At 49.8% G+C, this 14,160-nt stretch overlaps 1 protein-coding gene across 8 annotated transcripts in view; it reads left to right on the top strand.

Moving 5' to 3' along the window:
* The first annotated feature begins 6,352 nt into the window (after positions 1 to 6,352).
* Positions 6,353 to 14,160, top strand: part of IGSF5 (immunoglobulin superfamily member 5) — a 40,354-nt gene continuing 32,546 nt past the window's right edge. Inside the window, exons 1-2 of one of the 8 annotated variants that reach the window (XM_032355336.1) lie at positions 6,353 to 6,954; positions 11,072 to 11,150. In XM_032355336.1, the coding sequence (XP_032211227.1) occupies positions 11,093 to 11,150 (58 nt within the window). In that variant the 5' untranslated portion in view covers positions 6,353 to 6,954; positions 11,072 to 11,092. Of the gene's footprint in view, positions 6,955 to 11,071; positions 11,151 to 14,160 lie in introns of those variants that run through there. The other 7 variants (XM_032355355.1, XM_032355302.1, XM_032355313.1 and 4 more) reach the window with 7 other exon arrangements.

Genomic DNA, 14,160 nt, shown 5'->3' on the forward strand with positions numbered 1-14,160 from the left:
CTGCTTATTTATTCACCCACCTCCCCAGCAATCATAGACCTTTTTACTGTTTCCATAATAGCAGTTGCATTGTTCAGAATGGATCATAGGGAAATCTTTAGGGGTAGACCCCGGTCCAGCTGCCATGGGGTTCACCACCCACATACGGTGCAAAGCCCGATAGGATCGGCTTTGGTAAGTGGTGCTGCCTTCCGCTGATGCCATTATGCTTAGTCACTCAAAACCCTGTATTTTCTGACTGGGAATAGAGGTTTATAATATATTAAGTAAATAAAAATTGTCTATTAAACAGTGGATCCATATGAACATTTTTTAGCAGATACTCACTGTGTTGTTGACAGCGCTTGTCTGCGTGGTGCGCTTAAAAGCAAGAGGGGAGGGGAAGGGGGCCGCGCTGGCCTGGTGGTGGGTGTGAAGGAGGCACGATTGCATGGAGCCCCGGGGGTGGTGCGTAAACAATGAATCTTGGAACACTGTGTCAAAAACTAGTGGTGTCCTGTATGGTGACTAACAACAGACACACACACACACACACACACACACACACACACAAGCAAGGTGTTTTTAATTTTTCTCCTTTTGGATTACCTGTATTTTCTAACTCTTTTTGAGAGTGACTACGTCTCACTTTGTAAGTAGGGGAACTAATAGGAGCCATTCGTTAAAAGTGGATAATACTCACCCGTGGGTGAATTGGGAGTGTCGATGGTCTTTATTTTATTCCTTATATTAGCTTGAGCCTCATATGAAACTGTTTTCTGTAAGAAAAATAATGGCTACATGTAGGCACTTTTCTATCATTTAAGCTACTACTTCTAGTATTTTAAGAAAGTTCTGTAGGGATTATGACACTTGTTCACTTAAGTTCCTCGAAGGTCTCCTGTTAACGGGATTTAAGACCGTGGCTCTCATACAAATCTAAAAGGAAGACGTGTCCAAGATTTTATTGAACTCTCTAATTGACGAAGGAACCAACCAGCATGATATTGCAACAGGTTCAAAGGAAATTTAAAGAAATTTACACACACATGCTGTTGTAATGTTGAAAATTTATGAATAGATGCAAAACTGGTCCATGTCCAAAGAGCAAGGGTCAGCTGCCTCTCCACCAAATTCACTAGCATATCTGCGTACTAGATCGGTATTACTATCAGTTTCTTACAGCTTTGTGTCAGTCAGGTTCTTTAGAAATAGACCCAGTAGGTGTGTTGTGTGGTACGTGCCGGTGCCTCCACATCCCTGCACACCCCGAGCATCCTGTTGATCACTGTCTGGAGAGTACACAGATCCTGTCCTCCCACTGGATTCCCATCAAGCAGGAAGTGTAGAAAAATATGTTGCTCAAGGGGCGCCTGGGTGGCTCAGTTGGTTAAGTCTCTGCCTTCAGCTCAGGTCATGATCCCAGGGTTCTGGGATTGAACCCCTCATGGGGATCTCTGCTCAGTGGGAGCCTGCTTCTCCCTCTCCCCCATCCTCCCCTGGCTTGTGCTTTCTCAATCTCTCTCAAATAAATAAAATCTTAAGAAAAGAAAGCAGAAAGAAAGAAAGAAAGGAAGAAAGAAAGAAAAAAGGAAGAAAGAAAGAAAAAAGGAAGAAAGAAAGAAAGAAAGAAAGAAAGAAAGAAAGAAAGAGAAAGAGAAAGAAAGAAAGATGTGTTGTTCAGTGTTTGAGGTCAGGCGCTCTGGGGGCAATGAACATGGAATGACCACCTCTGTAATAAGGGTGTCCAGATGGCAGGCCTTGATGTCTTTGGAACGGTGGCCATACAAGGAAAGGAGAGATGACACGAAGTTGCTAAGCTACTTGGTATCTTATGAAAGCAGCAGAAGCTTTGTCCTGTCACCTGCTCCTGGACTCCTTATACGTAAGCTCCGCCAAGAAACCTGCATCTTGATTCCTGTCTCCAAGTCAATTCTCTGGTCTTGTGGGACTGTCATCTGCCCTGGGCTTAGAGTCCGCTGGGGAGCGGCTGAACGGTATGGATGGATTATGAGAAATTAACTCATGCAGTTTTGGAGGCTCAGGAAGTGCAGACCCAGGAGGCCTGGTGCTGTGGGTCCTGTCCAAGTCTGAAGTCCTCACTCCAAGGTCCAAGGGCAGGAGAAGATGGCTGTCCCAGCTAATAAGCAGGGAGAGAAATTTTTCCCTTCTTCACCCTTTTGTCCTATTCAGGCCCTCGTGGATGAGATGAAGTCCACTCACACTGGGGAGGGATATCTGCTTTACTCAGTGTCCTGATTCAAATGCTAACATCTTACAGAGACACCGTCACAGACACACCCAGCCATAATGTCTAACCAGCTCTCTGGGCACCTCTGGCCCACTTTGTACAAACTGTCTCACATTTAAAGTTTTCATTAGCTCAAAGACAGCTCAGGTCCTGTTACACCAGGTCACCACATGTGGACAGCAAGAAGCAGTCACTTACGTCAGACATGACAGAAGGAGCCGAGGGCCTGCAGGGAAGACCAGATATCACCTAGAGCAGCACCGGCCGACCACGCCCCAGAACCGACAACCAGCAGAAGCAGGGGAGGTCTGCAGATCCCAGGACTGACAGCCCTTTACAAAGGGAGAATTTTTGTGGCAAACCGTCAGACTCCTCAGACTCTGACCTCTGCATGTCTGACCACTTCAAACGGCAGCTGCTGCCCAGGACTCTGCCCCACTGATCTCCCGGAAGAACCGAGATCCTTCCCTGTTGGGACATAAGCAGCAGTAAGCGCCGGGAGCTGACCTGAACAGGACCGAGACCTTATCTCAACCACGCGCCCACAGACTGATGTTGTGTGGGGATTGCTGGCTTCTACGTCCTGTTCTACCCAATGTGTTGTGTGGCCCGTGTCGTGCTGTGCTCTGTGTGACCTGTAAGAAGCCGAGGTCAACACGTGGGGAGATGTGACTGTGGAATCCTGACCCTGCCTCATCAGCACGCTAACCTGGAGAAATGAATAAAGCCGGGGCTGGGAAAGATGCACCCTATGTGCACCTTCACACTCACACCATGATCTTTGCTCATTTCCAAGCTTTTTTTTTTTTTTTAACCACTTTTTATGACATTCCTTTTTATACGTGAAGTTAAAAACCCAATTCTTGACTGTAGCTTTCGGTTCGGACCCTGCTTCTCCTCTGGGCTCAGGGAAGGACCTCTCCCCGCCACCAACTCTCACCCTTTTGCATTCAGGCCCCTCTAGGGTCTCCAACTTCTTCTGGCTTGGCTTGTGGGCCTCTGGCCACCCGTCGCAGGAAGCCACCCTTCCCCCCGATCCAGGAGGCAGTCCTCCCCACTCTGCCTTCCTACCCAGTGACCTAACGTGCCCACCGCCACCTGAGCTCAAACTCTGTTTCTCCAGGGAAACCCCCTCCCAGCCCCAGCACCTTTATCAAAGCTTTTTCTTCTTCTTCTTCTTTTTTTTTTTTTTTTGAGATTTTATTTATTTATTTGAAGAGAGAGACATACAGTGAGAGAAGGAACAGGAGCCGGGGGAGTGGGAGAGGGAGAAGCAGGCTCTCCTCCAAGCTAGGAGCCCAATGCGGGCTTGATCCCAGGATCCTGGGATCATGACCCAAACAGAAGGCAGATGCTAAACCGACTGAGCCACCCAACAGCCCCTGTCAAAGCTTTCTTTAGAGCCTTTATCCCAATTTGAGTTTGAGTGTGTATGTTTTATGTAAATTTGAACTTTGTGATTTTCGAATAGCATAGGCTAAAAATATTAGTAAATCCATCTTTATGCTTAAACTTAGAAATAATGCAAACCTCCCAAAGTAACCCCCCCCCCAAAAAAAAACAAGTCCCTTGGAGCTGCATTGCTTCAGAGTTGTGTTTCCAGTGACCTATAAACTGGGTTTCCACTCTGGGTGGCTGTACCCAGGATTAGCAGCGCAGGGGGTAGGGGGGTGGGGGGTGGTGGGGAGAAGACCACCTGTTGTGATGCTTCTCAGCGGGCATTACTATTGTAGTGTATGCATGTAATTGTGGCACTTGCAGGGGGCCGGAACATACTGGAATTATTGTAAGCTGAAAATAACTGAGGAACAGGAGACCCCAAACAAAGTGTGCCCTCTCCTCTCCTGTATGGAGAAGGGCAAAGCTGTGATTTTAACCATGGGACACTCTTACCAGGTTCTACAAAACAAACCTTGCACAACCTCCTCTTCCTTTAAGTCTCCCCCAAGCATTCACCTATCCACGGTTTGCCATGTGTAGAAGCCTACCTTTCTTCTCCTTGGTCATGTCAGTTCTCTTCAGATGTATTGTCTTGTGAAGACTCCTTTGGGTTCCTCAGCACTGAGTTTCCCCTGTCTGTATGCAGGCTGTCTATATCAATAAACTCTCACTATTCTCTCGTTTTTCTCTTGTTAATCTATCTTTTGTGAGTTTAATTTTCAGAACCCACGCCACAAAACCAAGGAGGATGTAAGAACATTCCCCCCCCCCACACACATAGCTATCATAACTTAAAGTTTCTAGAAGGTCTTAACCATATTCTCCAGTAGTCGTGCTGAGGCTAAGACTGTGCTCCGAAGGCCAGTCTTCCTGACTTTTGGTACTGACTGAGACTAAATAGTAGGATTGGAACTGAGGAAATTTTAAAAGCTGTATCAGGGGAAAAAAATCAGCTACACTGGTCTTGGGTTTTCATGTTGTACGATTGTAGAGTTGTCTCACTGAGTTGAAGAATGAGTCTCTCGTGGACAATAGGGTGATGTGAAGTGAAAGTTTATTAAGTGAAGGTGAGAACAGAGAAGGAAAGCTCTTTAGAGTGACAGAGGTCCTGAGTGGGTTCCCACTATGGTTAGTCTTTTCTAGAAAACTGATCAAGGAATTTAAATCTTGACAAGTCACTGGTAGCACCATTGTCTACTTTGAGAGAAAGTTTGGTAACTTTCAGTGGTCCGTTTGTAACTATGATGAAAATACCTGTCTATGACATTTGTGACAAACAAAGTGGTCTCCTTATGTTTCCTTCTCTCTGGTTTCGGACCCCTCAGCATTTCCATATCTGGGTTTTCTGTGAGCCTGGTCACAGAGCCACCTATGTGGGTCTAGTCAGGGGAAAGCGGACCTCCTATCTCTCCCTGCCTATACCTTAACCCTTTTCTTAGTCATTCATTTTTGTGGCTCATTGTTCTGGAATTATTTGAGTTTTGAACTATGCTTGGCCTTTGAGGACATAACTCATAAATAAAAGGCTACAGCCCTGGGTGTATTGGGGAGATTATTTGACTCATGCATGGCCTCCTGGAATCTGTTTTGCTCACCATTTTTTATGACCAGCTTCTAGCACAGGACCTTGTAGGGAAGAGGAAAAAAAAATGCTTTCCTTAACCCTCTTAGGTGCCATGCCTGGGACTTGAGAATTAAATGGACAGAAGACAGGTTAACAAGATAAAGGTTTATTCTGCATGCATATGCATGCATAAAGGTTTATTCTGCATGCATAACAAAGGATTTTTCTGGCTTACTAAGTGGTTAGTTACTGACTTACATACTTTAGTAGGGGAAAGTGAAGGGGACAAAGGAAGGCTTCTTATGGGAAAAACAAGCAGGTTTTGTCTTGTTTTGTTTTTGTTTTTGTTTTTGGAAGGACAAATAGATTTTCAGGAGAAGCGAAAGGAGATGGGAAAATTTGTGATAATGTTTATCTATACATTATCTATACTATCTATATCTATATATATCTATACTATCTATCTATACTATCTATAGTATCTATCTATACTATCTGTATCTATATCTATATAAGAGTGGTCTTTCAATCTTATTCTGGGTCACAAGCTCCCTGTGGAGAAGGGGTCTGGAATAGGCTTTATTTGTGTTCTCCTTTCTGGGGGTAGATCCATCCTGAAGAAGAATTTATGGCAGCCTTATTTCCCAGTAGTGACTGCTTTCAGTCAGCAAAGGGAAGCTCTGAGAAGGCTTTTCAAAAAAGTTGGTTAAATGTCAAATATTTTCAGCTTAAAGTAATCTTCATGCCAAAGGTGCATCTTTTGGAACATATTCTGATCCTGTTCAACCGGGGAGAAACATCCCCTCCCCACCGGGACTGATTTGTGTCGGTGTCTTCCGCGGAGCACATGACCCACATGTTGGTGGCTATTCTGTTTAGAGGCCCTTGACCCTGAGTCCCCTGACAAGATGAAAACGCATCGAGGGAGACAAGCCAGACGCTTAGAGAGAACCGCAGAGAGCGAACAGTTCAGGACCGGGCTACGCAGCGGATTCCAGGTGGTGGCCTTTTCCAGAAGTTTCCACAGTGGTTGGAGAAGCCAAGTTCCTCTGTTCACGCAGAGTGCGGGGTGGCCACATTCCAGAAGGCTCCCCCCTCAGGGCTTCTTTCCTTTCAGCCAAAAACCTGTTCTTGCAGAGGTGCGGGTGCCAGGCCCAGAGAAGGAACCGGCTCCGCCAGCCCCGGGCCCGCACTGACGCCAGAGGGCGGCAAGGTTGTCCAGACCCGCGTCCTGGGGCGGGAAGGCCCCCCAGCCTGGGCAAGAGTGACCACCGGCCAGGCCCACGGGGCACAGGCAGGGCTGCGGGACCAGGACCGAGAGCGGCCCGGGGGAGGAGCCGGGGCGGAGGCCCAGGGCCCGCGGCCGTGACCCCGAGGCGGCCGTGGCGTGTCCAGCCCCACCGCACAGCCCAGGCTGCTGTTTGGGGCTGGCTAATGATTAGCAGGAAAAATGTCAACTCTGGGGCACGCTCACCTTCCGGGAGCGAGAGGCGGGTGGCAGGCAGAGGCCACCTCTGTGTTTATAGCCTGGCCTGTGACGTGGGAGAGCCATTTCGCCGGGAACTTCCTGTTAGCGGGTGACGTGGGTCGGGATTCTCCGGGGGCCGCACAGGTGCGTTCCTGCGTCCGCGCGGAATGGGACCGAACCGTGGCCAGAAGCCCCGGGGGTCCGAGAACCTCCTCTGAAGCCCCGAAGAGGAAGGAGGCCTTCGGGCCCGAGGTAAGGCAGCTCCAGCCAGCGGCCGGGCGTCTGTCTGTCCAGCGGGCTGGTCCCCAGGCACCTGTCTCGGCTGAGGGGCGGGTCGCCCGGCCGCAGGCCTCTAGCTGCTGTCCCAGGAAAAGCGCCCCGCCAGCAAACACACACTCGTTGTGTGTGCGCAAGGGACACAGAGTTAAACATTAAGAGGGGGCTGCCCTGGGCGTTTCGGGACTCAGGAGACTTTCTCCTGGAGCGGGAGCCCCTGTCACAGTGCGCTGCGCTCCGCGCGCAGGGAAAGCCGAGGCGCCGCAGTCTGGGAGCTCAGGCTTCCGGCGCTGGAAAATCCCCGCGGCTCCGCGGTCCATCGCACGCACCTGCAAATGCCGTTTGTGGGAAGGGAAGGAGAGCCGCTCTGAAGTCCGGGGATGTTTCTCCCCGGTTGAACAGGATCAGAATACCGCCGGGCTGTGCTGGTGCCCAGTCACAGGAACGCCCCGACGGCTGCAGGCCGCCCCTTGCACGGATTTTGCGACGGCTGACTCTCAGTCACCCTGAGGGGCCCTGTCCATCCTGTCTGGTCTCGGCTTCAGGCCGCTGCCTGGAACAGAACGTCGGCAGGCGCCTTCGGATTTTACCATCTCAAGCTACTTCCCAGGCCCCAGAAAGAAGGGCTTGTGTGTGGGGCGTCGAGTGAGATGGTAAAGTCCAGCACTGCCCTCCCTGAGACCACGCCTTCTGTTTTTGCCTTGTCTGGGCAGTAGGGGGCTGGTCGGTGGTTCAGCCCTGCCTGTGCCATGCAGTTTAATAAGGTGTGAGATTTTTTTTTTTTTAAAGATTTTATTTATTTATTTGACAGAGAGAGAGATCACAAGTAGGCAGAGGCAGGGATGGGGGGGCAGGCTCCCTGCTGAGCAGAGAGCCCCATTGGGGCTCCATCCCAGGACCCTGGGATCATGACCTGAGCCCAAGGCAGAGGCTTTAACCCACTGAGCCACCCAGGCGCCCCAGGTTTGAGATCTAAGGAGGCTTTGCATCTTCTCACCTGATACCGAAGAGATTACTGCCTGTGCTCTCCTCTAGGATTCTGGTGGATTCCTGCCTCACGTTGAGATCTTTTATCCATTTTGAGTTTCTCTTTGTGTACGGTGTAAGAGAATGGTCGAGTTTCATTCTTCTACATATAGCTGCCCAGTTTTCCCAGCACCATTGATTGAAGAGACTGTCTTTTTTCCACTGTATATTTTTTCCTGTTTTGTCGAAGATTATTTGCCCATAGAGTTGAGGGTCCATATCTGGGCTCTCTACTCTGTTCCACTGGTCTATGTGTCTGTTTTTGTGCCAGTACCATGCTGTCTTGGTGATCACAGCTTTGTAGTAAAGCATGAAATCAGGTAACCTGATGCCCCCAGTTTTATTTTTGTTTTTCAACATTTCCTTAGCGATTCGGGGTCTCTTCCGATTCCATGCAAATTTTTGGATTATTTGCTCCAGCTCTTTGAACAATACCGGTGGAATTTTGATCAGAATGGCATTAAAAGTATAGATTGCTCTAGGCAGTATAGACATTTTAACAATGTTTATTCTTCCGATCCAAGAGCATGGAATGGTCTTCCATCTTTTTGTGTCTTCTTCAATTTCTTTCATGAGTGTTCTGTAGTTGCTCGAGCACAGATCCTTTACCTCTTTGGTTAGGTTTATTCCCAGGTATCTTACGGTTCTTGGTGGAAGGGGGCACTTCCAATCTTCCATCACAAAAGGAATGAGATCAACTCAGGGATCTGTCCCGCTTCTCCCTAGAGATATTAACTTGCAAATTACTTGCCGTAGCTTCTAATTTAATTAAAGCGAAATGTCTGAGTTCAGTTAAAACTTGAAATCGGCTTCCTGACGGCAGGCACCCTCACAGGGAGCCGGGCGCGCATCAGCGTCTGCGGGAATCCCGCTCGAGGTCCTGCAGCTCTCGGGAGCTCCTGACCCGCCCGCCCTGGGGGTTCCGCTGGGCTCTGTGGAAACCAAGTGCCGGTCGACGGAGAGGCCAGGGCCCGAGAGGATGGTGGCAGAACGGAGCCTGCCGCAAACACAGCCCTCTGGCCGCGGGCCGGCGCCCGACTCAGCTGGGTTATCAGCATCCGCGGTGGACCTTACCCCACCACCGCAGTTTCAATAGCGCTGGCTGCGCCCTTGGCATTTATTGCTTTCGGTGAAATGTGTAAGCTTCTATGACGTGATGGTTCAGCTTCGCCTCCAGCTGCTGCTGGGGTGCAGCTCTCTGGGCTACACCCGCAGTGGACTAGTGCGGTGCCTGGCCTGCTGCCTTGTGCTCATCGAACTTTGACAGTTAGTAAATGATTTATTTGGCGCTTCATGATTCGGGATCTGGAACCGGTCCGGGAAGGCTGTGATTGCACTTTGGGTGTTTGTGCACTTGCTGCTGAGACGTATTTGTGCGGGTCCCTAAGCCTGTTTTAGATTACGGCCGGGGCGGGGTCCACCTCCGCTGGGGCCGTGGCACACATTCTTTGAATTTTACCTTAAGCCCATGAGTGGTTATGGTTGAGCACACATGCTCAGTTTTGCTTTCCCAACACATCGGAGAAACAAAGGGGGTAGAAAGCCTATGTTCCTCCTCGTGAGTTGTGAATGCCCAGGATCTCGCTAGGAGGGAAAGTGGGTTACAGGGCTGAGTATCTTTGCCATGCTTCAAACCACTGCTCAGGTGTCTTTGCGACCCGCATGCTGTGTGCTCTGCAGACTGAGGCGTGGCGGGTTTTAGTCTGTGCCCCGTCTCCCTGCTTGTATTTCTGCTTGTGTGTTGCTGTGAGGTCTGTCTCTTTTGGTCTGTACCAGAAGAAAGGGGACTGAAGCCCTGGACAGGTGTCAGCTCGTGACAAAATCCCACGGTTGGGGAGGTGTTTCTCCCGGAACCCAGCACCCCACATTTTGGAGGGTTTGGTTGGGCTCCCCCGGGTTCTCCCCCACCGGCTGATGGGGCCCTGAAATCTCTGTCCATGCCAAAGCCACAGAAGACCATTCCCCGGCTAGGGAGCTGTGTGCCACATGGTGGTGTTGAAGAATGTTTGAAAGAAAAAGACCCTTTTCTGTGGCTAAGGGTCTGTCGTTTTTGCGGACAGTTCCCGGCCTGTTCAGTGCATGATGTCCTTTAAACGCTCCAGTGGGACCTCCTGGAGCGTGTGACTTCATCACATAGGCTGGTCGCAGGGGAGAAGGGGGAAATCACAAGGTAGCATGTGGGGTGTAGGGTGAGCGGAGGGTTATCCACGAACAAGGGATTCAAAGGAAGGGCCAAGAGGTGTACATGACAGGATCTCCCTGTGCTGTCAAGGGGCCAGTAAGGCCTTACTCAGTCTACCCTGGCCTCCTCTAGCTCTGACCTCTCCCCCTTTCCCTCGCTCCTCACTCTGCCCCAGCCCTGGAGCCCTCTCAAACATGCCAGGCACCATCCCACCCCAGGGCCTTTGTACCTGCTGCTCTGCTGCCTGGAAAGCTCCTCTGAAGATGCCCCCGGGGCTGTCAACCTCACCTCCTTCACTGTTCACAGGCAGCTTCTCGGGAGCCTTTCTCCAACTTCCCTAGTTGTGGTCATAGCCAGCCCACCCCATGCACACTTGTACACACTCTCCTATTCTATTTTTATTCATAGCTTTGGCACCTTCTAATAAGCTTATGTTCTATTTTTTTCTTGCCATTTTGTTGCCTCTTTTTGATAATGTGAACTTCTCATAGGCAGGATTTCTTTTTCCCAGTGATTAAAACACCATGATTGAAATGAAGAGCAGTAAGCCCGCACCCCTGCATCTTGGTGAGGGCTTCTGCGGTAATGGTATACCATCTGCATTCCGTAATTTATACATGGGCTTGGGAGTAAGATCAATTAATACAGTGATTCTCAAACTTGAGCACGTGCCAGAACTGGCTCCTTGTTGCATTGCTTAGACAGATCTCTGGGCTTGCCCCTGGAGCTTCTGATCCAGCAGGTGGAAGGGTGTGGCTGGTGCCGTGACCATGCCGAGAAGCTCTAACCCATCCATGGACCCATGCGCTAGGAGGGGCTCTGTGTGCTCTGAATGGCAGATGTTCATCAGTGGCAGACTGTGACCTGCCTGCTTTGTTTCTCCAGGGGTGAAGAAAACGTGTGGGGATGGAATGCAGCTGGAAAGGCATCCTGGCCACACTGGTTGTCCTGGCCGGGCTGGCAGGTAGGGCTCTTGGGAGGTTGGTGGAACTTTCATGGGCATCCACTAAAGTGGGCAGAAGGGAACCCAGAGGAGGCAGCCTGGACAGGTGACTGCCAGAAGCTTCTGCCTTGGACCCTTCCCACAGTGGGGTCTCTTCGGTTGGGCCCATTTCCCAGCTCTGCTGACTGAGCTGTGGAAGAAGTCCTTCATGGGCATTTGGCCCAATAGTCCTGTTCATTGGGTTGTCGCTGGTGTGGGCCTTTGCCTTCTGTACCTTCCCATACTCATGCTTTTACTGAAATGTCCCATCCTCTTCCTGGTTTTCTTGTCTTCCATTTATAGTTGGCCTTCAAGGAAGGCCCAGTTCCTCCTGCCTGAAGCCCTCCTGACCTGGCAGTGTTCAGGGTGATAATCCCAGCTCCTGTTTATTGACGGGGCGGCGGGGGGAGGGGCATGCGGATGCCTGTGAGGCCTGACATTTCTCCCATCGGCTTCTCCTCATCCTGGATCTCCCTCAGGGTGTTAGCTGGAATGGACTCCAGGGTATCCCTGGCCAGGGCCTCCTCATCTGACTTCACTTTGCAGGAGAAGGAGCGAGCAGACTAAGGGGTCCTTAGGGCGCGTGGAGTTGGCTCCCCCAGCTTTGTCTCATTATGTCTTGTCTAGATTTCTTTGCTTCAGGTGTGTTTGTCTTGTCTTCTCAACTAGGTGTTTTTTTTTTTTTTAAGATTTATTTTTTTATTTGACAGGCAGAGATCACAAGTAAGCAGAGAGGCAGGCAGAGAGAGAGAGAGGAGGAAGCAGGCTCCCCACTGAGCAGACAGCCTGACGCGGGGCTCGATCCCAGGACCCTGGGATCATGACCTGAGCCGAAGGCCGAGGCTTAACCCACTGAGCCACCCAGGCACCCCTCAACTAGGTTTTAAACTGCAAAGCTATCTGCGCTGTATTCCTTATGTGGTGACTTGAAGGCATTGTACTTAAGCATAATAAACATAGAGAAAAGCGCACAAGTCATAGAGGTGTCGTTTGATGACTTTTCACAAACTGAATACCTTTGTGTATCAACAGTGACATCAAGCACCTCCCACGAATGCCCCCTTTCAGACACTCTGATATCCCCTCCCCCAATATTCAATATTTATTGAAAAAACGGAAAAGACATAAAACAGTATAGGCACTATTGGGGTGTGTTATGGGCAGTAGGGACTGTTTTGTGAGTTTTGGTTTGGGTGTGTGGAGACATTAAACCCAGGGGACCAGGCTGTGGTGTTACAAGTTTTTGGGCACCAAGATGTTTGGAAACTCCTGGCTTTCAGTGCACAGTGAGAGATGTTTAGTAGCTGCTGGACAAACATTTGTTTGTAGAGTGGAGAGTGAACACTGTCCCCACTGGTGTGGAGCTTAGGACTTATCTTGGGGCTAGTAGACCACACTCAGCACACATTTTAGGGACAAGGCTCTACCGTGGCTATTTCAGCCACAGCAGCAAAGATCTCTTCTAGCAGCTCAGCAGGAAACTGATATGCCAGGGGGTCTACCGTTTTTCTGAGGTATTTTTCCCCGACTCTCTATTTTGGACAAAGGGATGGCTCTGGTTGAGGTGTGGAGATGGTTGTTCCAGGAGGGAAGAGGGTATGGGCTAATTCCTATGCCCCCTGGGAGATGGGGTCCATCACAAAAGCCTGGGCCCCTTGGATGTTTCATCTTGGAAAGTCTTGGAGTAGAGACACTTTCATGTGTGTCTGTGCATCCAGAGGGTTCCTGTCAGCTCTCTTCTCTCTACCTTCCCCAGTGTAATGGGTTATTTAGAACCCAACACCCTTACTTATTTACTCAGTGAGTATTCCCTGAGGGCCTGTTCGGTGCCATTTAGTTGCAGGCACTAGGATGTGGTGATGAGCAAAACCAGGCATAGTCAGTCCCTGCTAACAAATATCTTACAGTCTAGCAGGGGAATCAGGCATTAGGTGAAAAATCAATATAAAATCACCATTGTGATAATTGCTTCTTTGATTTGAAAGCCAGTTATAGGATAATTCAACCTAATAGTCTGGGAAGGCTTCCCTGGGGAGGAGACAACTAGACTGGGAGCTGAGGTGTAAGCAAGACTGGTATGCCAGGCTGAACACTGTCTGTGCAAAGGCCCTGGGGCCAGAAAGACTTGGTGAGTTTGATAAATTTAGGATAGTCTGGTGGCCAGAGTCTGGAGTTTGGGGCAGAAGGAAGTTAATGTGAGACTAAGTAAGGTCTTAAAATATGGTAATGGTAAGGGTTATCTGGTCTTTATCTAAAGTGGATGTGTTTAGAATATTTAAACAAAGTCTGAGTATGGAGGTGGGAGGTGGAGGAGGGGTCTGTGATTACACTGGTTTGCTGAGAAGATCTCACTGGTTGGTTGTCATGTAGATAACAGTTCTGGGTGCTGGTGGCACAGCAGTGATTGCGGGGACTCTGCAGGTGTTTCAGAACCCCTCCCTCACTTCCCAGTTTCCTTCCGACTGTCCCAATCACTGATGTGTTCCAACTCCCGTTTTCTTTCTCAGAGCTGTCATACCAAACCATTTCTCTGCTGCTAAATCCATTTCATTTCCCTTTGACCCTTCTGCTTTTAATTGTCTGCTTTTTGATTCCTTTCCAGTGCTGAGTAAGAGAAGGGGGAAGGTGAGGGGTCCTCAGGTACAGTGAGGAGCCTGCTGGAGGAGAGTGGAAGAATAGGGGGGTCTAACCTCCTGCCAGGGAGACGGCCAGCTGCTCCCACAGGGAGCTATGAGACCGCTTTTGCAGAAGGTTGGTATCATCCATGTTTAGGATCAAGTGATGGAGGGCTGGTGGGAGGCACGGAAGCAGGCAGAGGAGCCACGGTTGGAGTGATTCCCATTTTGCAGATGGGAAGGTGCAGTGACTCAAAGAGATGCACTTCAGTCTGGGCTGCAGCCCGTCATTCATAGAGATGCCTGGTGAAGTAGGATCCACGGCAGGGAGGAAGCAGGGTGTTGGGATGCTAAGATGGAAATTAGAGTGTGCGTGT

The sequence above is a fragment of the Mustela erminea genome, chromosome 1 (assembly GCF_009829155.1).
Source record: "Mustela erminea isolate mMusErm1 chromosome 1, mMusErm1.Pri, whole genome shotgun sequence".
NCBI lineage: Eukaryota > Metazoa > Chordata > Mammalia > Carnivora > Mustelidae > Mustela > Mustela erminea.